This window comes from Triticum urartu, chromosome 2 (genome assembly GCF_003073215.2).
Source record: "Triticum urartu cultivar G1812 chromosome 2, Tu2.1, whole genome shotgun sequence".
Taxonomy (NCBI): domain Eukaryota; kingdom Viridiplantae; phylum Streptophyta; class Magnoliopsida; order Poales; family Poaceae; genus Triticum; species Triticum urartu.
In genome coordinates this window covers 661288696-661312275 of record NC_053023.1, presented here as the reverse complement: position 1 = coordinate 661312275, position 23580 = coordinate 661288696, and the positions used below count along the sequence as shown (strand labels likewise).

The window sequence follows — 23580 nt, the reverse complement described above, 5'->3', positions numbered from 1 at the left end:
TCACCTCTCATGTATATAAGAGGCGGATGGACTTCCTGTACAAGGAAAGGTTAGAATTCATGTTCAAAACCCTAGTTTGATTCCAACTCGGAATCCAAACTTTCCAAAATTGTTCGGTTTATAGCCTGGCTGCACCTTGTGGGTCACTTTTGAGGCAGTAAACGACCTTCGATGAAAATGCGACCAAAAGCATATTTACTCGTTTTGACGAGACGAACAACTTTTGTGTTGAAATGTTTTTGATTCAATACTATCTTCAGGGCCAAATCGCTTGCACAAAACAGATAATTATTCACGCAACTCATCAGACCTGGTCACATGTGTGTGGCTCGGGCGTCATATTTTGTTAACTGCAGGGTCGTGCTGTGTGGCCTCTAACTTTTGCATAAGACCTTGGATTGGGATGATATTTATATCAAAATCGATCATTTCGGCGGGACGAAGACAATTCGTGTAGATCAGTTTTCCATATGAAGCCATCTTGGGGGCGTCATCAGCCGAATAGTGTTCTGAATACAAAATCTCAGTACTTCAAACACAATTTCGGCTTTAGAGATGAGATTAGATGGCTATGACCTAAATATCAAAGTTTCTCCTTTTGACGATACAGAACTTTCTCACTTTGAGCGCTTTTTCGTTTGTGGCCTTCTTAATTATGTTTTTGACCGTGCCAAAATCTGATGTCAACAATACAGTGTATAAATTTCAGGGATTTAGAGGTGAAGGCTCATTTGCGACGAGCTCTACAACCTCAAGTAGACTTCACTCACACCACCTGGTAGGTTTCTCCTTCCCACTTGTGGCCCGTCTTCTTTTCTCCTCACGCCCTGTTGCGGCTCATCACCGTGCTTACATGTTTGCCAGGACGGCATACTTGCCGGTGTTCTCTGGCTGTAACTGAAAGAACCGACACACCGCGATCTCGATCAGTCGTACCTTTTGCGTGCTTTCTGCGGTCGCCCAACAATGTGCCATATAACAACGAGTGCTCCTGGCATACATACCTGGGAAGAAGAAAAGAAGAGGGACCACAAGTGAGAAGGAGAAGCCTACCGGGGGGTTCTGGCAAAATATTGCCTATGTGGCGTGGGTCAACGGGCCACGCAACCTAGTCAGACGCGGAAAGGACCCGCGGTGAACGACTTACAAACATATAGGACCTAGATGTGCGTTTTCAAATTTTTAGGACCTACTTGACACACTTGGAATACTTTTAGGTCCGCAGTGTATTTTACTCTTAAATGAATTGGTTTTCCTAGAATACATTCCGAATTATGAATAATGCACTTCACATCAATTTTTCAAGATAAATACTCTAATTTGATGATAATTGGTGTGGTTGAAATGGTATATAAATTTGATTCTTGCATTATGACACGTTAAATTACAAAATATATATTGGTAAAGACGTGCATTTGCACGTACACGTTTACTAGTCTAACAAAATACTAGAGAAGCAAAAAACCGCCTACAGCGGATCAAGTGGTCGAATTGGGAGGCCGCGTGTGCAAAGAGCACCAGATGATGCCATTGCAACTCAAATCTAGTGATGATACTTCTGTCCTTTGATGATTGTCCACGCCCTGCAAAATTATGACACCGAATGAACAATCGATTGATATCACAATTAGCAGCAAACATTTGCTGGCACTGATAAATATGCGTGCCAACCAAGATTTACCTGTGTTACACCGACGCTGCGTTGATTCTACATGCTATATCACTAGCGTTGACGTGGAAAATTAAGAAAGTATGTTCAAACGCAGAAATGGCATCACTGCGTTGCAGAGGCTCGTTGTTCACCTGTAGAGCTGCTCCATTAAAACTATTAAAGCGACTTGGTGGTTCAAAACCAGTGAGGATAGCCTAATTGTTGCATCAGCTCGCTCTCGTACTTGTATTCCAAGACCATATGGCCCGCCAATACAAAATGTGAGCCTTGACGATCCCTAAAACATTTGGACACATATTATCAGCGAGTATGTTCTCCCAATATTTTTTCAAACACAAAAAAAAATCTCCCAAGAAATTTCCAGCAGCTTGAACTTTAAAACTAAGTAGTTGGCTACTGAATATCGGATTAACCGAAGTGCAGAGCATACCGTGTTGCCAGCATCCCCAATGAGATCAGCTATCTGCTCAGATATGACATCCTTCCCGTTTTCATCCAACACAACAACCTAATCATGCACACTAACATCAGAACAATTAGACTGCTAGAACCTAATGGATGGGTGAGGTATTTATCAGGTAAATACAAGAAAGCACCGAAACATACAAAATCTTCAGCCTTGAGCTGCTGCATCATAGACGCGTCTTCTGCTTCAATTTGCACCTTAACATCGCTGAAAAGTGGAAACAACAGAATATCAGGGGCCAGCATCAACAATCAAATTCGTCAGGAACAATCAAACAAACAGCAGAATAAGAAGTTCACAGTTTCCAATGAGGTGTAAATTTACCAGTTGAAAGCCAGTCCACCAACAGCAGAAAATCTCACGGTACAGTAAAACAATATAGTGATAGGGAGCATGTACTAGGTAACCATAGAAGAGTGAGAAATAGCCTCTGGGGATGCATTGACCACAATGTTCATAGCATCATACAACATGTCATACCTTGTAAGTTTTGGGTTGGACTTGATAAGGGTGTCCTCAACGTCGCAGTAGTGACCGAGCTTCTCTTTGTACTCTTCAACAAGAAGTTGTGTCCCCTGAGACCTCTTCTTGCCGACTGTCAGCACGCGCATAGGCATTGCTCTCTGCAAACATGGACCAACGGAAACTGAATTTATAAACCTGATTGAACTCATAAATTTGGCCGTTATCTCGGCTATACGGTATGACCCTTTATATGGATGAAAGACAAAGTTCAGAACTATGCATCGGCCGGTGATGAGTCTAATATCTTCAGAGGATATACTGCAGAGTACAGATTGCAGAATATATACACCTCTAATTCTGAAATCATTTTCTTTTTTGCTGTCTTGCTCAATTAAATTCTACTGTGAACTTATGAAGGTAAGTGAGTAAGTCTAGATCTTCGTGCAAGTACCACAGGAGAAACAATTGCACAAAGTGGGTGATTTTTCTTGAGGATAACTGAACTGAAAATTTGCAGAAATTCTTCTCTGAGCTTCTTACCACAGATTGTCCCGTGTATTTGGATCTCCTGCCTCGGGCAGCTGAAGAACAGGGAGCATCAGGCAACGAAAAACAGCATTGGAGGGGGGGAATCAGGAAATGGTGAGAATATTAGGACAGCTCAGATTGAGAGAAGCAGCGAGCAGAGAAATGGTGAAGGGAATTGAGGCTGTACCAGGAGGAGGAGGACGCGCGGGCGCACCCCTGTTCTTGCTGGGGGTGGGGTTGAGTCCGCAGCGGCAGCTCCATGGCAAGACTCCCATGGAGGAGACGGGGGGGAGTGAAGCTCGCGTGGTGGGCGCGGACGACGGGTGGGGTTGGGTTTGCTGGGTGCACGCCGCCGTTCGGCTGGGAAGAAGATGAAAACCCGCAGAGACGTGTTTCTCTGCTTAAAACGTACTTTGCGGGAGGAGCCTTCGCGACGACGATGACGTATTTAGGGGTCGATTTCGGTGCTTCCACGGCGCAGGCTCAACACTTTTCACTTGCAAAAATGCTTGTCGACAGATGATGTCCTGCAACTGCATAGGACTGATTGAAACACAATTTACTGAAAGTATTAGTGTTATGACGAGTGCTCAGGCGTCACTAGTCTCGGGTGAATTGACTAGTTTGGTATCTGCAAGACTTGAGATGGCTATGCTAAAAATAAAAGGTTGCTAATGGGAGCATAAAGCATGGCAAATCAATAAAGTAAAGTATGTAGATAATCCTAGTGTATTAGTATTGTTGTCATTGGGTTCTTGCAATTATGTACCTACCAAATGCTTGACGACTACTTACAATGTACGTATATTCGTGTATGCAAACAAGATGTTTGATGAAATGTCAACAAGAACCACATCACCTTCCGAAGCCCTGCCACCACCATTGGCCACACACGGTTTGCACGGTAGCGGTATCCGGCGGTGGCGAGGGAGAGCGGCTGGAGAAGAAATACCCTAGGAGATGAATCCCGGCGTTGCCGGTGTTCGCCCGCCCCACCGTGTGAGTGTGACGCCGGGCAGTAAACCGGGGACAGGTTAGGAATTTTCTGTTGGAAATATTAGCACTTTTCCATTAGACTAATCCACGAGTAAACAGTAAGCATGGTATAAAAGGTATGCATCTCATAGCTATACCTAAGCATACTAGCACGTACAGAACATAGAAGCGAACCATCTATGAGCAGCACATATACGGCTAGCACAAGTACGAGTAAACGAGGGATGAACAGATCATACCCTCCGATTGGCCAGGCCAACGCGGCGGCGGCAACAGCTGCCTCAGCGTCATTCGTGGCCTTCTTCTTGGCGGTGGCGTCATCGGCCATGGAGTCGATACAGGGGAGGTAGTGGAAGCAGAGGCGGACGGAGTTGGGGACGGATCGGGAGCAGTCACGTCGAGACGCTCCCCAAAAACCTTATTGCCGTTCTCCCGGGCAGGATCTCGAATGACAGGGTTCTGGAACCTGCTCTCCCGACCAGCCGTGCACGCGATCGTCGGGGCCCATGACCGAGGCGGACGGAGTTGGGGACGGATCGGGAGCAGTCGCGTCGAGACGCTCCCCAAAAACTTTATTGCCGTTCTCCCGGGCAGGATCTCGAATGACAGGGTTCCGGAACCTGCTCTCCCGACCAGCCGTGCACGCAAGTCAGCCCACCTATTAACGTCTCGGATAGTGGCCCCACCTATTAGCGACTCGTTAATTAATCCCTTCATTACCGCAACCCGCGGCGGAGGAGAAGCGCGCGTGTACCACTCCTCTTCCCAAGCTCCCAATGACAAGTGGTAGAGCAACCTTTATAAAGGGGTCTCAGCTCTTCTCAACTAGCAAGGTGGGACTAAACTTCCCACCACCTGTCATCTCATACATGGGCCTCAAGATTAACCAGGGATTAGCGTCTTATATGGGCCTAAGCCCATCCATAATCCAACAATTTCTTGTACAAAACATCTTTCATGTGAATATGGGATAGCCTCAAATGATCCTTCAATTAATAAGATGTATTGTAATAAGTTCAATAACAACAAATATAGCCACGCAAATTCGTTGGCCACTCCATTATTTTCAATACCAGACTTTTAATTTTACCAACCATGTGCAGTGTACTATGAGTGCATTCCTGAATCCTATACATGTTAAGTATGCACTCTCCAGTTTCTCTCTGCAATTTGCACAATCTGATATTCTGCTAAAGTCTAAAAGCCTATCATCCTGTGTACATACACCTAAGAACATGCCTTCTTAGTTCCTATTTTTTTTAGAAAAGGTCTTAGTTCCTATTTGCTCCTGTTCTTCAAGCTGCCATGAGAAGGTAATACACAACTGACACGAATAAAAAAAACGACCGACCAAGGAGTCAACAACAGCGTACTAAACACATACAAATGGGGCCCACCGCACACCCAGCAGCCTCGATCAACCAGGAAGCCCCCGTTCCCGGGAGCTTCGAGGTTTAGGGGATGTGTTCCTGTTCTTCAAGCTGCCCTGAGAAGGGAAACCCCCACTGTACTCAAAGGCCCTGCTGTCCATCTGATACGTCGTGGACGGCGTCGATGTGCTGGAGTACGGATACCTTGGTGCAAACGTCCTTGTTGTCGAGTCCACGCTGAACGACGAGCTTGCCGACATCGAACCGGGTGTGAGCCCGTTGTCCTGCATTATCATCTCGATCTCCCTCACCACATTGTTCATCTTCGGGCGGTCAGGTCCCACCTCCTCCACGCATTGCAGTGCCATCGTCACGAACCTTGGGAATCCTAGGAGGCCCCCCATTTTGTAGAGAACTGGGTCCATCACATCCTTCAGCCCACAGTACATGGTGTCTTCCATGTCTAGTGCCGTCTTCACCTCACGGACAATGTACTTCTTCTCGTATATAGGTGGCTTGGCTACTATGAGCTCTAGTAGTACCACGCCGAAGCTGTAGACATCGCTCTTCGCCGTAAGTTGCTGCGTCATGTAGTACTCTGGATCTAGGTAACCCTGCATTGACGACAAGTGTTTAAGCTTAGAACTGAAATGGTAAGCATGATCTGCATGATATGGCATGGTTGATACCGAGAAACATTTAATTTTATACAGAAGGGCAAGCCTACCAGTGTTCCCTTGACATTTGTGCACAGCTCGCCTTCCTCGCTGTCTGATACCAACAAGGAGAGGCCAAAATCTGCAACCTTTGCGGTCATCTTCGAATCAAGGAGAATGTTGGTGGACTTGATATCTCTATGAATGATTGGAGGATTGGCATGGTCATGGAGGTAAGCTAGCCCTCTAGCTGAATCTAGAGCTATTTGAAGTCTCATACTCCAATCCAATTGTACTCCTTTCATACCTACAGTGAGCCATTGTGATCAGTCCAGCTGATAATCATGAAGGAAAGATATTTAGATTTGGAAGAACTGTGCCACAATATATATCTACTGCTTGATTCTGGAAGTTGGCCAAAAAAGGCACACGCCTCATATAAATCGAAGTTACTTCTGACAATCAGATGGAAGAACATGTTAACGTACCATATAACGCCTCACTTAGAGTTCCATTGGATATGAACTCGTAAACCAGCATCTTTTCGCCCTTCTCGAAGCAGAAACCAACTAGCCCAACCAAGTTGTTGTGATGCACCCTCGAAAGGAGCTCGATTTCTGTCTTGAACTCAAGCCCACCCTGCATGGACCCTTGCTTGGACCTCTTGATGGCTATGAGCTGTCCATCCAGAAGTTTTCCTCGGTACACCTGTTCCCATCGGAAAACAACATTTATAGAACTGTCCTAACTCCTAAAGATGATAAGAACCTTAAGTTGTCGAAAAGATTGTTGCTTAATTACCGTTCCATAGCCTCCTTCTCCAATTGCATTGATTTGTTTGAAGTCGTTTGTGCTAAGCTTGAGCTCTTCCAGTGTGAAGGCTCTAGCGCTCTTGAGTTTTGGCGCTTCACCAATATCTTCCGGCGTTGATCCCCATGAAGCTGAAAAATATAAACATTTAGATCAAAAGGGAGATAAAACAACATAATATTACCTCCGTCCAAAATTACTTGTCTTAGATTTGTCTAGATACGGATGTGTCTAAAACTAAAATGTGACAAGTAATTCGGGACGGTGGGAGTATGATTTAATCTGTATGAAATGTATGAGGTACCAAAAGGATTATTCTGGGAGACAAGCATCTTAGCCCGTTTCTTTTGGCGCACGGCGTAAAGTCCAATCAGCGCGAGCCCGACAACCAAAAGAACAGAGCCAGTCACGACACCAATCAAAATAGCTCGAGAAGCTGCAATACATCAACAGCTAAACATCAGCACAAATCAATATGCCAGCCTAACAAACTTCACCGCAAGAACCGGATCAGGCTCCATAAATCACCTTTGTCGTGGAACGGATAAGGATGTGATTTCACATAGTAAGGTCCAAAGTTCTCCGGTGGCTTGTAAGTCTGAAGTGTCAGATTAAAGCAGTTGAGCACCTGAGAGTAATTGAACCTCTTCTGGTTTACTGGGCACGCCTTGATGTCCACTTTCAGGTACACGTCATCAACGTATGGTACCAAACCTAGCTTGTTCGGGGTACAACTGCTCACTGTTCTCGACAGGTTGTCGTGCAGTTCAGGAAGGAACTTTCTGACATCGCCAAAGGAAGGAGAACGGAAGAATATGGTTTCAACAAATGGATGTGGACACTGTACATCAGAGAAGGGTAGCATGATTGGAAATTCGGCTAGCTGGTCGGTGCAGAGCAGCGTGTTTGACAGAAGAGAGTCGGTGCAGAGTGGGTTTCCTTCAAGCCTGGCAAGAACAGAGCAGCAGGATAATAGAGTAAAAATTTGAAGGAAATGGAACACATTTCTTTGTCAAAAAATAAGTCTCAAATGAGCAACCGCCAACAATACTCACTTGAGAAGCTTGCTGTCAAGGCTGCTGTACACTGTAACTGAGGTAATTTTGTTGTTCCGCAAGTCGACAAGGTCTAGTCCATCGTTGATGTTATTGCCCATGTCAAGCGTATCATTCAGTTCATTATCATTCAATATTCTGCCGTATGATTGACTAGTTAGTGCATTTCGATAAATAATGTGCAAGGTAGAGGTCCTATGGTTGTTGTATTGTCTTACACATGTTGCAAATCACGCAAGCCGAAAAGCTTCTGTGGTAGTTTCCCAGAAATCCCAACCGACTGCATTGTACTGCACGGCAAAACGAAAGAGTCCATCATTTGCTTCTCTTAAACTGCATCTTAACTATTGAATTCAGATAGCACTGTAACTTACAGGGTCATTAATCCGGGCAATTCTGTAAACCAACTTGGAACACCAGAAGGCGTGAAGCTGTTATTGCTTAGATCCCTGTGCATATAGCGCCGTATCCCTTGTCAATGATATTGAATGAGAGTTTGTAAATAATGCTGATTAAGATCACACTAATTTCTTACACATTTCCAAGACCATTCATATCAGTCAAATTCGGCATTGGTCCACTTAGCTTGTTATTTGACAGCATTCTGAGATTTCCAACAAAAAATACAAGTGATATATTAGTGCTTATCTCATCTAAGTATGCAAGAGTAGCATCAAATAAGATGGGAATGGTGGGTACGGCAACTTACAGAACATGGAGCTTAGTCAGGTTATTCATAGCCGGAACTCGGCCTGTGAAGTTATTGTTATTTAGACGACTGTATTCCAAAAGCACATCAAATAATTAGCTTGCCGCAAAAACGCTAACTCCCCAAAGTAATTCTGAAGCAAGCTGTGTGAACACTTACAGTACTTCAAGTGTTGGGATTAGCCCAATAGATGATGGGATAGTTCCACTCAAATTGTTCCTGTCCAGAAGTCTAGACACAACAAACCATTGTCAGACAAATTACGGTCCAAATGATACAGGGTGAAAGGCTATATCTGAACTTACATATGCTTGAGGTTCATGCTGGAGTTGAACATATATTCTGGGATAGGACCTTCTAGAGAATTCTGGTTAAGATGGCTACAAAAGGCAGAGCGGCCTATGAATGAGTGATAAACAGACGACACATATGATTAACAAGAAACTGATGTTAGGTGACACTTACAAGTGCTCTGCATTAAGAAGCTGGTCCAATCCAGCACCATTGTCCCTTGAGTTTGGGAGAAGTCCGGTTAACTTGTTATCAGCTAGGTCCAGCCATTTAACCTTGGAGAGCTTGCCCAGTGAGGGCGGGATTCTGCCCGTGAATTGGTTTGAGTTCAGACCGCTGCGGAAGGACATCGAGTTATGGAACCACATTAAGATCCACCAAATAGGGAATTCTTGCAAACAAAACTATGACATATTTTTTCAAAAGAACAACCAGAATCTTACAAGAATTCGAGTTGTGCCAGGTTGCCTAGTTCACTTGGAACAGTACCGCTGAAACTGCAACCTATTAATGCTCTATACATGGAAGATGGTAAGTCAGTAACTCAGGTGGAGACACAAGATTATACAGTTCATAGGCCTACCGCCTCTTTGTACAATAATGGAAACTGTTGTAACTTACAAATTTATAAGCTGAACTAATTCCCCAATGGCAGGTGTAAGTGGACCGCCTAGGTCTTTATTTGAGGATAAATCCCTGCAGTGCATTCATCAGTCAGTGATTAACTTTGTACTAGTAATTTTTTTCGAGAAGGAGGGTTGACCCCTGGCCTCTGCATCAATGGCTGCATATAGCCATTTTTAGTTCTCAAAAGGAAAAACAACATAATGGAAACACTCACAGGACCCTAAGCTCAGTCAGGCTTCCTATATCATCACTGAGAGTGCCTTTCATGTTCATGCCAAAAAGATTTCTGCCACATTGAAGAGGGTAAATCAAAACATAAGGATCTTGAACAGCTAGCTCCTAACAAATGGTGGTGTCAATTGTGCTCACAGTGATGTAACCCTTGAGTTGGCACCATTGCATTCGATTCCATCCCATCTGTCGCCGCAAGGATCGTTCGATTTCTTCCTCCAGCTAGCAGGCACATTTGACCATTTCCTCATCAAGGATTTGAGAGCAGCCGCTGCAAAGGCAGGAGAGAGAGAGAGAGAGAGAGAGAGAGAGAGAGAGAGAGACAGGGACTTGTGAACCAACTACTGGAAGTGGATACTCTTTTACTAATAAATAAAGAGGTTGGTTAACTGAAATTTGCTAGTAAGAAGTAGGAAATAGATTATTCTCTAACAAGTTGCAACTGAACAATCTGTTGGGAAAATGATCCCAGCAGAAAATTTCACAGCATCTGGAATCATGGATTACAAGATTTCCTATTCCTAGCTCACCCGAAGACCAAAACTGAACCTCCAAACAACCAAGCATATTTTCCGGCGCAGTCTGAATATACCTTTCCTCCTCCCCGAAGTTCGGAGAAGGGGAAGGAGAAAAGCTTAGCAAACATACATACCATCCTGTGGGTGGGTGGCGGCGGCGGCGATCCTGGACTGCGCCAAGAGGCACAAGACGAGCAGCAGCAGCAAGAGGGGGAGCCGCCCCTCCCTCTCCCCCTTGGCCATCTCCTCCCTCCTCTGCCCCCGGCCAAAACGGCAAAAGACCGACCTTTTTCCGATCCCGGTGATGTGCTTCAGTTCGTGGCGTTCTCCGCTGCGGTGCTGCCCCCCTGGAAGTGGAAGATGAGCGGCGCCCGGCGGTGGAGATGAAGGAATGAAGAGCGAGGCAGGACGCGGAGCTGGCCAATTCTAATCACACTTGGACCTGGGCAAAGCAACACGCGTGGCGAGGAAAATGGCGCTGGTTTGGTGCGGCTTACTAGTACTTGGTCAAATCCCTGAAATGGTATTTCCAACGTTTTGCATCTTGTCGCTAGTACTGCAACCACAGTTGTTTGGCTTGGCACTCTCCTGCTTGGGAGTATTTTTTTGGAGGGATGGGAGCATTACTATCTTACTATATGCTTGATTGGATGGCGGTTACCGACTACCGGGGTTTTCCAGAGAAAGAATGCAATGTGCAACTTTTGTTTATGCTTGACGAATGGCACGGCTCCAGAACCTGGCCAGGCAAACACGCTGGCACGACACCAAAGATGCATCCTACTACCGGTCAAATTAGTGATGTCACACTGAACAACAAGGATCCGCTTGGGCGTGTTTGGTTACCTGCATTTCTCAACAGGCTCGCCGGATGCATGGAAATTCACTCTGATTATATAGGATGTGCTGGTCCACACGCGCACGAAGCTTAAAGCAGCCCAAAGCCCAGCTCACTAGTAATGTTCGAATATGTTGTTCCCAACTAGTCGTGCTAAATTGAGCGCAAAAGGGGGCACGACATACGCGGCGGTGCAGGGGAAATCGGCATGGAGATGGCGGGAGACCAAAATCCCTGCCAACGCATGATGGTCCAAAATGTAGTCTCCCCCCCCTCCCTCCCCCTTCCCTACTCGCTCATCTCTAGCGGTAGGACATTGGTGCATCCTTGCAAACCGGGATTTGACTCTCATCGAGAGTGAATTTTCGTGATCTCAACCTGGTGGACTCTATCTTAATATATAGGGCATGGGCTACTCCCCAGTGGTTTTTTTTTTTAGCGGTACCAAAAATCCAGACTCGGTTCTTGGCACCAGTGACGACTCGGATCTACGGAAGCGACGACGGTCGTGACGACTTAAATCTCCAACACCAAGACCTGTTACTCTCCGCCATGAGATCCTTGTCCCCTTTGTCTCCATCTAGTCTGCCTTGTCTCTAGCATGGGTTGGTCGTTTGCTTCAATGGTGGTACGCAGGATACAACCACCCTCCACAGTTAGGTCGTTAGGGAGGGTGTACGGTCGATTTCCCCATTACTTACCACGTCATTGATTTCACTAGGACGAACTAATGAATCTGGTAGTTCAGACAGTAGCACTCATAGTTGTGATTCATGCATGGGTTATCTTAGTCACAAGAGAGCGGTTCATCACAATTCAAAACTATGGTCCATTGTTAGCCCGAGATTAAGATAGAGTCCACACTTTGGTTCTACCTATTGTCATTTAAAATGTAGGAACACAAATATTTTAAATGACAATAGGTCCCTACTTACCGCCGGTTTTCCTTTCAGATACAAAAATGACACACTTTGGTCTACTAAGATCCCCAACAAAATTCTGGTGCACTTTGTAGTAATTGAACATTTCTAACCCCATACTGCCTAATAAAGGAGTTCCTTCCGGTCCACAAACCATAAGGAGTGATCGTGATAGATGACAAATTACATGAATCAGAGACAGCCCCCCCCCCCCCCCCCCCCCCCTTTTACCGAAAAAGAGTTTCCCCCCGCTTTGTATTCCAAAGCAACCAACATCGAGTATAGATAACGTTGTAGCGAGCAGCACAACACACCAAGAAAAAGAAGAAGAAACAAATGCCAACTACGGCAGCTTGGCAAAGCGCGGATGACCCGGCACCGCGGCGCCCACCGGACACAAATCACCACAGACCAAGGCTTTGATCCGCCGCGTACCAAGCAGCACCTCCAAGAAGGGATGCGACGCCGACGACGCTGCTGCCCGGACGAGTCCTCAGGTTTCCCCGGGCACGCGAAGGGAGGTGGGGGGTGGATACCACCGACACCCTCCAGGAAGGAATGGTGGCACCCACAGGTGTCACCGCGTCGGGGCCGAAGCCGGCAGGGAGTTCTCCCGCATTCCAACCCCAACCGCCCAACCGGACGGAACCGACCTGCCAAACCGTCGCCCACCATCACGCGCCAACGCAGTACCGCCGCCACCCACGCCGCCTCACTACGAACACCACCACGAGGCCAAGAGGACCGAAGAGAAGCTCACCACGACGGGAGCAGCAACACCGACGTCGAGCGGGAGGGAACCACCTCCACCGCCGTCGTGCGGGAGACCCGTGCCTCCGGCACCGTCGCGGTAGCCGTCCGGACGCGGCAGCGGGGCATGCCGGGCCACCCCTGGCCCAGCCAGGCCCAAAGCGGGCCCGTTAAGCCCCGCCGGCCGCGATGCAGCAGGCCGGCGTCGTCGTCGCCAGCACCCAGCCACTTGTAGCATCTCCTCCACCTCCCAGAAGCCACGCCGAAGACCATCCCCGCCGCCGGCCCGCCCAGGCCCAGATGGAGCCCGAAGGGCCTAGATCTGGGCCAAGCGGGCGACGCCAGAGCCCGCCGCCGCGCGCCCCGCCGCCAACGGCAGCGCCGCCGCCCAGCTGCTCGCCTGCATGCGCCACGGAACCCCGCCGCCACGCCAGACCGCCACCGCCTAAACGCACCCCCCGGAGCAGCTCCGCCCACGCCGGAGAGCGACCGGGAGGGGAAGGGCCAGGAGGCTGCCGACACCAGCAGCCCCGGGCCAAGCCGGCCGCGGGCGCCGGCGACAGCGGCGGGAAGGGAGGAGGGAGGGAGGGCCTGGAGGGAGGAGGCCTGGCGCGCGGCCGGTCGCCCGCGGGGGGGCGACGCGGTCGCGAGAGGAAAAGTCTTTTCAAGAACCGAGTCCTCCAGTTGTCAATTTCGGTCCCCCCCCCCCCCCTCTCTCTTTTCTTCTTCCAATGTTTTTTAGGTGAGATCACATTTTCTTGAATTAGACTAATGTGCCCGTGGGGGCGTGTGTGAGAATCTAGCCAGAATACTCAGTATCTCAAACTATCATCGTCCTGCTCAAACCCCAGTGTGATCATAAGTACATCCGGGAACAAGATCAGCATGAGTACCGCAAACATTTTCGCTCACAACAAGGCAATCTGCTTCAGGTAGAAATTAATATCACAAGAAACTACTTTGCGGGTTTTATCTCTGAACTTACGTCTGCAAGCAGTTGTGCAGACATCCATATAGCTGATATACCTTGTGGCATCGAGCACATGCAAAATATGCAACCTACCCTTCTAATCTTGTCTCAGGAAGACGAAAAGCGAGCCTCGGGATCCTTTCCCAAGCCTGATCTTCTCGTCGACATAGGTGATTTCCAGCTTGACCTCGCTCTCGCCACCGTATTGGAAACCCAAGGGGCCTACCTTCAGTTCCGGGGGCTCAAATATGACCTGAATCCACTTGCTGTCCAATACATTCAGCTTGCCTGCAAGACACCCACAGAGTTGAGATCACTGGCATATTACCCGCAATCTTATATTTCTGATATTTGTGTCAACAATGCAGGGCTTGAAGCCAGCCTGGGGCTAGCCAATGAGTGAACAATATGCACGATGTAAACTGAATGAGTGAAGAACCAACATGTGGTTTACCTTTCAAAGACACCGCACCATCGAGGCCGAAGATGGAGAAGGACACCTTGTTCCTGACGACGTCGGGGGCTTCCACCACCTGAACCATGTCGTCGGTCTTGAACACCAGCCGCCCGAGAGGGGTCCGGTAAATCCCTCCGGGGGACGTCGGCACCGAGCAATACACCACGTCCCAGTCTGGTCAGGCACCGCACAAACTCAATCAAGCAACTTAATTCAGGTGGCATGAGGAACTGAACAAGGTAGATACATCTAACACTAGAGATCTCCAATGCGACCGTACCAACAGAATACCAGATGCAAGTCTCAGTGTATTACTTCCTCCGTTCCTAAATATAAGTCTTTTTAGATATTCCAACATGGACTACATACGAAGCAAAAAATGAGTGAATCTACGCTCTAAAATATGTCTATGTACATCCATATGTAGTTCATATTGGAAATCTCTAAAAAGACTTATATTTAGGACGGAGGGAGTACTACATGTTTGACAAAGTTGGTCATTTTTACATTGTGTCAGCAAGTGGCACAAGCACAGCCACAGCAGAATACCGGATAAGATGGAGTTGTGGTTTGGTTTGGCGAGGCAGGGAGGGAGGGACTCACCTCCGAATATAAGCGGGGACTTGACGGGCTCGTCGATGCAGTACTTCCCCAGCTGCTGCGCGACGTCGGCGACCTCCTGGTGGCCTTCCTCCGGTAGCAGCACCCCCCGGTCAGTCCCCTTCACCTGTCGCCAACATGCTAACTTGCTAAGAAATCACGCCGAAAATCGAAGCAAACTTTAGTTGGGACCAAATTTAGTGGAAAACGCTAATTTTTGGTGGTTTCTTGCCATATTATCCATGTTATAAACTTGCTTAGCAGGATTGCAAAACCTAGGACGAAGATTGGAGAGGGGCAAAGGAGCTAGTAGATGTGAGCGTCACCTTGGAGAGGATGGAGTCGACGAGCTCCGCCGGCGCCCGGAGGCCGGGGGCTGCGGCGAGGGAGCATCGGGCGGAGGCGACGCGCCGGCGGCGTGGCCGGCGGAGAGCGGTCGGTGAAGGTGTGGAGCAGGAGATGCGGACGCAAGGGGGCGCAGCAGAAGCCGCCATTTCCTTCTCGAGTTTGTGTGGCGAGGCGATAGCTTAACTGAAGCCCATTGCTCCCATTTTGTATTTCTTTTTCTTTTTATAAGAAACAGTTCCACTGGGTGTCCGGTCGCTGTTATCTCTGTCCCTCCGTTCGGAAATAACGTGGTTTCAGTTCAAAGTTATTTCCGAACGAGGTAATATTTCTCAAGTTCAAATATTCCTGAGGTGCTAAATTTTACTTCGTTTTAAAATGTATATGGTGCATTAAGTTTTTAAAAAAAATCAAAATTATAGATGCTTAACCAAATTTATAGAAAAATATATTAGCATCTCAGTAGGGAATAATTAAAATATATTTCATGAAGGATCTAATTTGGTATATAAAAAAGATATCAGCATCTCAGTACCGAAATAATAATAATAATAATAATAATAATAATAAAATATATTCCATGAACAAAAGTACACCATGAAAAAAAATTCTATATAAATCTGGTCACAAAAGAAATTAGACTTTCCAAAAAAAAATGCACCTTCTATTTCAAAATCAAGCAAGTACCGTGGAAATATGAAATGCAAAAACATGACAGCCACTTGAACAAGCGAAATGATTCGACGGAGCTTTGAGCAGACTCAGTGGTATTAGTGTAACCAATAATGGACATCATCTAATGGCTTTTCCGAGTTACAGTAATCTTACTATACATCACTGAATCAGTGACAAAATCTGTTAAGAAACTAGTAAAAAGACATGGTCGTCCTAAATATGTGATGTCCTGGAGCGAGTTAAAATGGCCTGAGATGGAGATGGGATTGGGAACCACTCGATTACTGCAGCGAATGCCTTCTCCTCCGTATTTTCTTCTATATCCACCAACTTGTCAATAGATCTAATGTCCTTCCAAATGTACACATGTTTCTATAGCAAAAATATCTCCTGTAAATTCCTGTAGTATGTGGGATGAGCACAGCACACTCAAAAGAGGGTGTAATTCGAGAATAAGTACATGAGGTTGTTCATGGACTCAGGGTAGAACTTCCTTGCGAACAGGTAGCATGGTTTCTTCACTCCATTCCATAAGCAAGGGTTCTGTGTAACCACTTTCTGTAACAACAAGGAAACAAATCAAGTATCTCTGTATTAGTTCCTTTTCTTCATCACTTTGAGTTTGTCAGGTAAATGTGCACGTGAATCATTGAGAGAGAGAGAGAGAAGAGAGACAGAGACCTTGATATCGCTTGTAACATGATGGCTCACGTCGATTGACTGCAGCGAGATCAAAGAATTGGAATTAGAACCATGTTAGAGATGAACTTAAAGGACCTCTGACAAGTAGACATGACACGAGATAAATCTACAAGTGTAACACAGAAACATACAGTTATATTCTTGAGGAGCCCATGAGTGACATCTTGCGCCCGATAAGCTTTTGGATGCCACTTTCCTTCTGACCAGTCAACATGAGTTACGGACCAATTCGCTATTCCATTTGGATCCATCATCTGTTTTGTGCAAATACAAGTTCCCATAATCGCAAGTGACGCAATGGTTATTACTGATGGAGATAAATGTCAACATATAAAAGGCCCTCGTATACTTACATTGAATAGTGTTGGCATATAATGCTCATCGGCATAGCAATTGCGTCCACCTTCCATTCCTGGCTGCAAACAGAGCAAACACATGTCATACATCTGAGCCCACTATGGTAAACTAAAAGAAATGATGTGTGATAAAACCACTGATAATAAATTCGTAATTAGCTCATTAATACCTAAAACACAACAATACATGCACATATACAGTGTAAAGCAACTGTAGAACATATACAAAGATCACGGACATTTTATTTTATTTTTGGAAAGTTTGTCATCTTTCGGTGAATGAGACAGAACAGGTTTCCTTTGCTACAAAAGCAATAGTAAGTACAACCTCATAGATAATAGATAGTTCAATAGTACACTATATCATCCAATGAAAAATATCAAACTAGCAAAGGACGTGATATTGTGCCACATGATCCTCAAGTTTAAGAAAAATAAAGTATGAAATGAAGTTTACCATATAGTGCATATACCAAATCTTATATGCTGTGAGACAACTGGGCAGAGATATGTCTGACAACTGTATATGGGAAAGGAAAGAGTAAAAGGGCATGGCATACCTTACAATAAAGCTTGAACTTTGTATAGTAAAGACTGTCCGCGATTGTCATCAATGCATGTTGCCGCTTGACTGAGAACCACTGAAATATTTAGAGACTTTGTTGAGATGCAACTTTCTATATGAAAATACATATCAACAAAATAGAGTAAAAGATGAGGAGGGAGGGGGGGGGGGGGGGGGGGGGGGGGGGGGGGGCAAACTTATGTGACCGAAGGATTAACTTTAGTAATATATTGGAAGCTAGCCCCCGCGTCGCTCCCAGGGGCGACTCGGGAGGCGAAACCCTAGCCGCCGCCCAGGCTCCCCTCCTTCCCCTCCCTCCCCTCGCCGTCGCCGGAGGATGCCGGCGGGCAAAGCCCTCACCGGTGGACGGCGGCGGCGGGGCCCTCGTTCGTGTGCTTGCGCGCTGCTGCTGGGCGCGCTGGAGCGGCGGGAGCGCGCGGTGGCGCGGTGGGCGGCCGTCTGCTCGCGGGGAGGTCGAGATGGCGTGGACTGCGTGCGCGGTGGCGCTGCCATGGCGGCCGCCGGCCGCTGATGCGTGCGGCAGAGTTGAGGGCGCCAGATCTGGGCCGCACGAGCCCACCCAGGCCGGCGACAATCACTCTGCCCCCACCCACCCCTCTCCCTCCTCCCACCCCTCCCGGCCGCCGCCGGCGGTTGCCGCTGGGTTAGTAAGCACGCGCGCAGCGACCTTGACGGTTGCTGCTCCGCTGTGCCCCAGCGGATCCTGGTGGCGGAGGCTGCGGGCCCGCGCGGCGGCGGCGCGGTGCAGGTGGCTGCTGCCGCCTGCTGGACGCGCTCCCGGCGGTGGCCGGCCTGCTGGAGCTGCGCTGGTCGGTGCTCACTCCTGCGACGACAACGTTTCTAGGCTTCCCCCATGTGTGTTGGTCTTCTCCGACGATTCTTCGCCATGCCCGGTCTGCCATTGCATCTGAGGTCTTCGTCCTTGGGTCGGGGCGAAATCCCCGCGCGGCGACGGCCTGCGCTGTCAACGGCGACGCCCGAGGGTGCCGTCACCTCCTTGGAGGCGTTGGCATGACCCTGACCAGACCTCCTCCTCGAGCACCGGGAGAAATCCTAGGTCCGGCCTCCCGGACCGGGCAGCGGCGGCGTCTCAACGCCGTTCCCCTCTTGATGGCGCTGCTTTGGCTGCAAGTGGAGTACTTGATGCGGCAGATAGTGGTTGGCGATGCATTGCTCTGGCGTAGACTGCTACACAAGGAGCAGGTCGCAACGTTTGCCTGCGCCGGCGCTCCCCAATGAATGCTACACCAGTTCCAATCAGGCCCTGCTTTTCACCCGCCGACTCTCTAGGCACATGGGTGCGAGGTACGTCGGCTTGGGCGGTCCTGAAGCTGCATTCGTCCCTGGAAGTGCCTGGCAATGGCAGTGATGCTGCCCTGTTGCTCCGAGTCTCGGTGCTTCGCCATTTTGGCTGGAGGCAAGGCTGGGCGAGGCCTAATGTCGTTGCGTGTCTGTAGTTGAGGGCACCTCCTCACCTAGCTGTAGTCACTTTGTGAGGACGGTCGTGTGTGTGTGTGTGTGTGCGTGCGCGTGTGTGTGTGTCCCTCCTTTCTGGAGGTTGTACCCCTGATGTCTTCCTGTTCAATGCAATGAAACGCAACTCTTTTGCGTTTTCTCGAAAAAAAACTTTAGTAATATTACTGTCTGGAGATTAAAGGCTTAAAATTTAGACACAAAGTCATGCTGTCTTGAAGAATCTACTGTGCAAAATACTTTTGGCCCATGAACTTAATAGATAGTTCAGTAAATTACCTGTGAACCCTTCCTGAAGTCAGACTCTCTAACCTCAGGTAACATATTTTGCGAATATCTAAAATTTCCGTGTGGTCCAGGATCATAGAAGCTGACCAAGGAATAAATAAAATGGAAGTAAGAAATAGAAGCTCCAATAATGTTAAGGCTAGTTCTTGAGAAAAAATTTAAGCAGATATTTGATTTACAAGTCAATAAAACTGAGATTTGTTCCCATCAGGTAGTCATACACATAGTCAAAATTGTGCAAAGGTACGCAGCTGTAACAGCACAAGAGTTGACGTCAGATAGAATTTATCATGAAGGAAAATCAGATGTAAGCAAACTATACTCTGTGGACCTGTCAGAAAGCAGCACAAAATGCTGGTTGTCAATGTCTTGTAGAGCATTCGCCAACAACCTCCTCTCAGCATCAACCATAGAAATCTGACCCCACTGTACCTGCAATAAATATATATATCACCCAAGGCGTCTTTAGCTTCTGAACACTGTTGCAAGACATGGTCTATATGGCAAATATCGATACCGATCAAGGAATAACAGTTTCAATTTTTCAAAAGCATAGACATAATGCTGAAATTAATTTGTGTTTTGTATCACCAGCTGATAAATTAATATGAACAGTGCATGACTTGTTATAACAGCTTTCAAACTGTGCATTATTTACAATGTCATTACCTTGTCACTGTGTATATCTCGACCAATAAATAAGCGACTGACATGTTCTGGCTTCTCCCTCGAGGCGTGAACATATATGGTATATCTTCCCTCATGACCCTGCGGAGACAGCAGCAGAAGACATAAAGAGACAACTTTGAGCAAAATGTGATGACACTGAGAACTACGCTATCGTTCAAAAGATCGATGGTTCTCTCCGTGATGCCTTAAATCAACAAAATGGTCACAAAGTGTAATTGTATCTTTAACGGTACGCAGTTTTCAGAGAAAGTCCGAAATTCCAATGAATAGAAAACACTGGCATAGCATGTTAATATCAATTAATTCAGGCTATCTTAGCGATGGAGATAATGGAGCAATAGATGTGCATCAAGACCAAGCAATCCACTTCTAGATCTTGCTTATTAGCTAGCCGGAAATGGTTATGCACTCAAACTATATGTCATTAATCCTTACTGTATAATTTCCAGCTTTTTCTATAGCTTGGATGTAGTTTAATTAAAAGCTGTTGTCCACTTGGATACAAGGGCCAGTAACAAATACGTACGTGTAATCGATCGTATGGCACCAAAATCCTGACCAAAAGAACAATACTTCGTGCATCCGATACGCACCTCGAAGAATTTCTCCCATAGTTTTTCAAACGGCAAGTTGCCCGGGGTGAGGAACATGAAGGCAATCTTGGACCCCCTGGACCGAACAGGAGGTGTGGAGAGCATGTGGCCGAAGACGACGCGCGAGGCCCTCTCGTCGTCGGTGAGCTCCCTGTCGGGCTCCACCGGGAGCAAGTTGCTGACGGGGGAGGCGTAATGCCGGGGCGGGTAGTGGTAGGCCCAGACCACCACGACGGAGACGATGGCCGATACGGCGAGTATCCACGCGCGCCGCCTCGGAGAAGCCGCCGCTCTCGTGCGGGGCAGCGGCGCGGCCTTCATGTCCCCGACGACGGCCGCGGCCGGGCAGCAGCTCGCGAGGGGTCGCCGTCAGAGCCGAGATCGATCTTGATTGGCGGAGAAGACGGCGCCGCCCGACCAAACGAATCGGCCGCCGCCTGCACGGAGAGGGGAGAGGGCTTCGGTTCTTGATCGCTCGAACTGCCGGAGCAAAAGGGGGAGACGAAGAGCTGACCAGCTAGGGTTCCTTACCGGCAGGAAGGCAATCAATCAGCCCGCAGCCAGAGCACCAGCTGGCCTGGCTCGGCGCCGCCGCCGCCGCCGCTGCAGCGGATTTCGGCTGGGGGAGGATGGCAGCTGAGGAGCGCAGGGAGGGGGCCGAATCCGGCGGGTGGGGAGAAAAGAAATCAGGGGAGGCGGCGCGGGGAGGGGAGGAAGAATCACAGCGCGGATTGGAATTGTTGGATGGATGGAAAGAAAAAAGGCGGAAGCTTCAGAGGATCGGCGGGCGCCCGCGTCCGGTCTGTTGGGGGCGTGTCGGGGGGTTTTCGTTCCGTTTGTTTGTTTGTTTGTTCCTGAACATGGAACATGGGATGGGACGGGAGTTATGGAAGCCGATCGGAGGTGGCTGGAACATGCCATTTTTCTCGTCTCAATCAAAGACTAGTAGCAGCAGGAGCAGTAGTAGGAGTAAAACAACGGAGGCGTGCCGGATTTTGTTTGGTAGCTGACGCGTCCGGCTTTCGGTCCCCCGGCTTGGCGACTGCCCATTGGATGTTTGGCATGGGGTGACGACGCACGCTTCACAGGAGCCGCCGGATTGGTTTGATCGGACAGTTTCAGATCGTTCAGAAACAAATGCCCCATGCGTTTCTATTTTATAACCGGGGATCCTCGGAATCCAAATGTATTTATTGTAGAATTGTGCATGCTTTCAGTTACATGTACCGATTACAAAAGAATTACTAGGAATATATATTGTGGAAGACTTTTTTTGCTCATCTCTACTACTATGTGTAAATGCAACAACCCCTCCCTCCCTCCGGGATTAAATAAGCTGGCGGCTACGGATCTATCACGGAGGATTTCAGTTTTATTCCAATTCACTAGGCCGCGTGCGCAAAACCTCTTCCGGTTGTTGGGTTTTATCTTTTTCCATCCTGGTGATGCACCTTGCCTCCCGCGTGAGTAGCTATGAGGTTTGTGTGCAAGTCACTGGGCAGGATGACGCTCGCTTTTGAGGAGCAGAAGCCTCGCTCCTTTGCTGTTTATTCCAGGTCGACTTGGATGGCGCTAATTGGCCTATTTCATCATCAATTGTTACGCATATCTTTAGCTTCAATTTTTTTTTCTCATGCCTTCTTCGGAATTTATCCTTCAAGCTCACCAAAGAACGGTCACCTCGCAAAAGCAAATTGGAATGACATGAACAATGGTAGTGTAATGAATATGAGAGATAAAGCATCCTATTGTGTGTGTATTATTTTATCACTATAGATTTAAGCTCTCGTGACAAATATTATCAAGCACAGTACTATTATGGTTTTGTTATCGCTGGTGTGGAGCCCTAGATATTAAAATTGTTAGATTAAATAGAGGTCATTGTCGTTGATGGCGGTGAAGGTGATATGCGAGTCCTAAGAAGCTCACTCAAGAGTTCAACAACGAGAATGCTCTTCTTGTCAAGATTGCACGAATGGACAAGCTAGATGGCCAGGCTAAGGGGGAAGGATCACGCAAGGGAGATGCCATATGACATTGAGGATTGCATCTATGTCTTCGTGCATGGCCTTGAAGTACAAATGTGCAGCCACTGAGTTTCTCAAGAATATTGTTGAATACCTTAAGAAGTTGAAAATGCGCCATCAAATCACCAACAATCTCCAGTGCACCGAGGCTCATGTACGGTGCATGAGGCATAAACTTGATAAGTACATCCCTACCTCTATTTTTTTGCTTGTTGGCCCACGAGCACTCGCCATTTATGCGGAGACCGCTAGTCTACTTGGTAGTGGCGAAGCTTAGTGAGGGCCAACATGGGTCCCCCCCATCCCAGTCAGAAGATTATCTGTGATAATCCCTTAGTAGTTGGCCCATATAAGCAGTGAAATTGGCCCAACCCATTTTCTGGACCCCCCTGGTCCCATTGCCCCTCCAACATTTTGACCCAAGATCCACCACCGCTTGTGGGCAAACCTTTTTATTGTGTGTATATTATCGTATCTATATAATTTTTGTGGTTTATTGTCGTTGATGTGATATGGGGGCACAAGCCTTGTTTGGTTAAACGGAGGTCCTTGTCGTTGCTGATGATGAAGGTCATACGCGATTCCTAAGAACCTCACAAGGGGTTCAACAACATTAATGTTCTTTTTGTCAATATTGTATGAATGGACGAGGTAGATGACGACTAAGGTGTGGAGGGATCAAGTGAGGATGATTCCATATGACATTGATGTTTCTTCCCCTCTTGACGTCTATATGTACTTCTCCACCTGACAAGATTTCTTTCTTTAGAGCAACTCTAGTACTGTTGCCTGATCGACCCAATCGGAAAAATAACGGCATGACCAATTTGACCGAAAAGGCCATTCTAGTAGAGCCATCATCCGACCCCGAGTCGCCATAGATTATGAAGGGTGCTCCATATACTGTTGGGGAACG

At 47.6% G+C, this 23580-nt stretch overlaps 4 protein-coding genes and 1 pseudogene across 10 annotated transcripts; 1 reads left to right on the top strand and 4 right to left on the bottom strand.

Annotated features, from left to right (window-relative positions):
- Positions 1 to 636: 636 nt before the first annotated feature.
- LOC125539541 (putative RNA methyltransferase At5g10620) lies at positions 637 to 3507 on the bottom strand. Of its 4 annotated transcripts, XR_007296894.1 has the most exons (8): positions 3319 to 3501; positions 3144 to 3184; positions 2619 to 2761; positions 2279 to 2345; positions 2103 to 2180; positions 1804 to 1949; positions 1473 to 1583; positions 871 to 1004 (listed from the first exon to the last, which is right to left on the bottom strand). XR_007296894.1 is itself a non-coding variant. In XM_048703025.1 (7 exons), the coding sequence occupies exons 1-7, from the start codon at positions 3404 to 3406 to the stop codon at positions 821 to 823; spliced, it is 747 nt and encodes a 248-aa protein (XP_048558982.1). In that variant the 5' UTR covers positions 3407 to 3507; the 3' UTR covers positions 637 to 820. The 4 variants fall into 4 exon arrangements, 2 of the variants coding, with proteins under 2 accessions (XP_048558982.1, XP_048558983.1); XM_048703025.1 differs by lacking the exon at positions 1473 to 1583 and having other exon boundaries at positions 637 to 1004; positions 3319 to 3507; XR_007296895.1 differs by lacking the exon at positions 871 to 1004 and having other exon boundaries at positions 1351 to 1583; positions 1682 to 1949.
- A 1601-nt stretch (positions 3508 to 5108) lies between these two features.
- Positions 5109 to 10949, bottom strand: LOC125539540 (leucine-rich repeat receptor protein kinase HPCA1-like). The gene is made up of 19 exons (XM_048703023.1): positions 10529 to 10949; positions 10015 to 10147; positions 9860 to 9931; positions 9640 to 9714; positions 9462 to 9533; positions 9193 to 9354; positions 9033 to 9107; positions 8887 to 8958; positions 8728 to 8796; positions 8554 to 8622; positions 8393 to 8467; positions 8237 to 8308; positions 8019 to 8156; positions 7492 to 7910; positions 7268 to 7399; positions 6955 to 7094; positions 6642 to 6861; positions 6225 to 6460; positions 5109 to 6111 (listed from the first exon to the last, which is right to left on the bottom strand). The coding sequence occupies exons 1-19, from the start codon at positions 10635 to 10637 to the stop codon at positions 5545 to 5547; spliced, it is 2907 nt and encodes a 968-aa protein (XP_048558980.1). The 5' UTR covers positions 10638 to 10949; the 3' UTR covers positions 5109 to 5544.
- Positions 10950 to 13718: 2769 nt separating this feature from the next.
- On the bottom strand, positions 13719 to 15503 carry LOC125539539 (probable plastid-lipid-associated protein 8, chloroplastic). The gene is made up of 4 exons (XM_048703022.1): positions 15256 to 15503; positions 14933 to 15056; positions 14327 to 14503; positions 13719 to 14160 (listed from the first exon to the last, which is right to left on the bottom strand). Exons 1-4 carry the CDS (start codon positions 15421 to 15423, stop codon positions 13970 to 13972), a joined length of 660 nt encoding a protein of 219 aa, XP_048558979.1. The 5' UTR covers positions 15424 to 15503; the 3' UTR covers positions 13719 to 13969.
- Positions 15504 to 16010: 507 nt separating this feature from the next.
- LOC125539536 (glycosyltransferase BC10-like) lies at positions 16011 to 21502 on the bottom strand. 4 transcript variants are annotated; one of them, XM_048703018.1, is made up of 12 exons: positions 21169 to 21501; positions 20638 to 21074; positions 20024 to 20122; positions 19686 to 19786; positions 19534 to 19605; positions 19346 to 19436; positions 17568 to 17648; positions 17005 to 17067; positions 16783 to 16905; positions 16631 to 16669; positions 16410 to 16507; positions 16011 to 16321 (listed from the first exon to the last, which is right to left on the bottom strand). In XM_048703018.1, the coding sequence occupies exons 2-12, from the start codon at positions 20956 to 20958 to the stop codon at positions 16267 to 16269; spliced, it is 1143 nt and encodes a 380-aa protein (XP_048558975.1). In that variant the 5' UTR covers positions 20959 to 21074; positions 21169 to 21501; the 3' UTR covers positions 16011 to 16266. The 4 variants fall into 4 exon arrangements, with proteins under 4 accessions (XP_048558975.1, XP_048558978.1, XP_048558976.1 ...); XM_048703021.1 differs by lacking the exon at positions 19534 to 19605 and having other exon boundaries at positions 21169 to 21502; XM_048703019.1 differs by having other exon boundaries at positions 20638 to 21501.
- On the top strand, positions 17748 to 19339 carry LOC125539538 (annotated as a pseudogene).
- Positions 21503 to 23580: the final 2078 nt, after the last annotated feature.

Coding starts and splice junctions, on each gene's coding strand:
- LOC125539541 (XM_048703025.1), bottom strand. CDS start 3,406: ATGGGAGTCTTGCCATGGAGCTGCCGCTGCGGACTCAACCCCACCCCC. Junction 3,185..3,318: donor CGCGCGTCCTCCTCCTCCTG/GTACAGCCTCAA, acceptor CCTGTTCTTCAG/CTGCCCGAGGCAGGAGATCC. Junction 2,762..3,143: donor AATACACGGGACAATCTGTG/GTAAGAAGCTCA, acceptor CCATGTTTGCAG/AGAGCAATGCCTATGCGCGT.
- LOC125539540 (XM_048703023.1), bottom strand. CDS start 10,637: ATGGCCAAGGGGGAGAGGGAGGGGCGGCTCCCCCTCTTGCTGCTGCTG. Junction 9,108..9,192: donor CTTCTTAATGCAGAGCACTT/GTAAGTGTCACC, acceptor TGCCTTTTGTAG/CCATCTTAACCAGAATTCTC. Junction 6,461..6,641: donor TCTAAGTGAGGCGTTATATG/GTACGTTAACAT, acceptor GGCTCACTGTAG/GTATGAAAGGAGTACAATTG.
- LOC125539539 (XM_048703022.1), bottom strand. CDS start 15,423: ATGGCGGCTTCTGCTGCGCCCCCTTGCGTCCGCATCTCCTGCTCCACA. Junction 15,057..15,255: donor TCGACTCCATCCTCTCCAAG/GTGACGCTCACA, acceptor TGTTGGCGACAG/GTGAAGGGGACTGACCGGGG. Junction 14,504..14,932: donor GTCCCCGCTTATATTCGGAG/GTGAGTCCCTCC, acceptor GTGCCTGACCAG/ACTGGGACGTGGTGTATTGC.
- LOC125539536 (XM_048703019.1), bottom strand. CDS start 20,958: ATGAAGGCCGCGCCGCTGCCCCGCACGAGAGCGGCGGCTTCTCCGAGG. Junction 19,437..19,533: donor AATCTCAGTTTTATTGACTT/GTAAATCAAATA, acceptor TTCCTTGGTCAG/CTTCTATGATCCTGGACCAC. Junction 16,906..17,004: donor ATATGCCAACACTATTCAAT/GTAAGTATACGA, acceptor TGCACAAAACAG/ATGATGGATCCAAATGGAAT.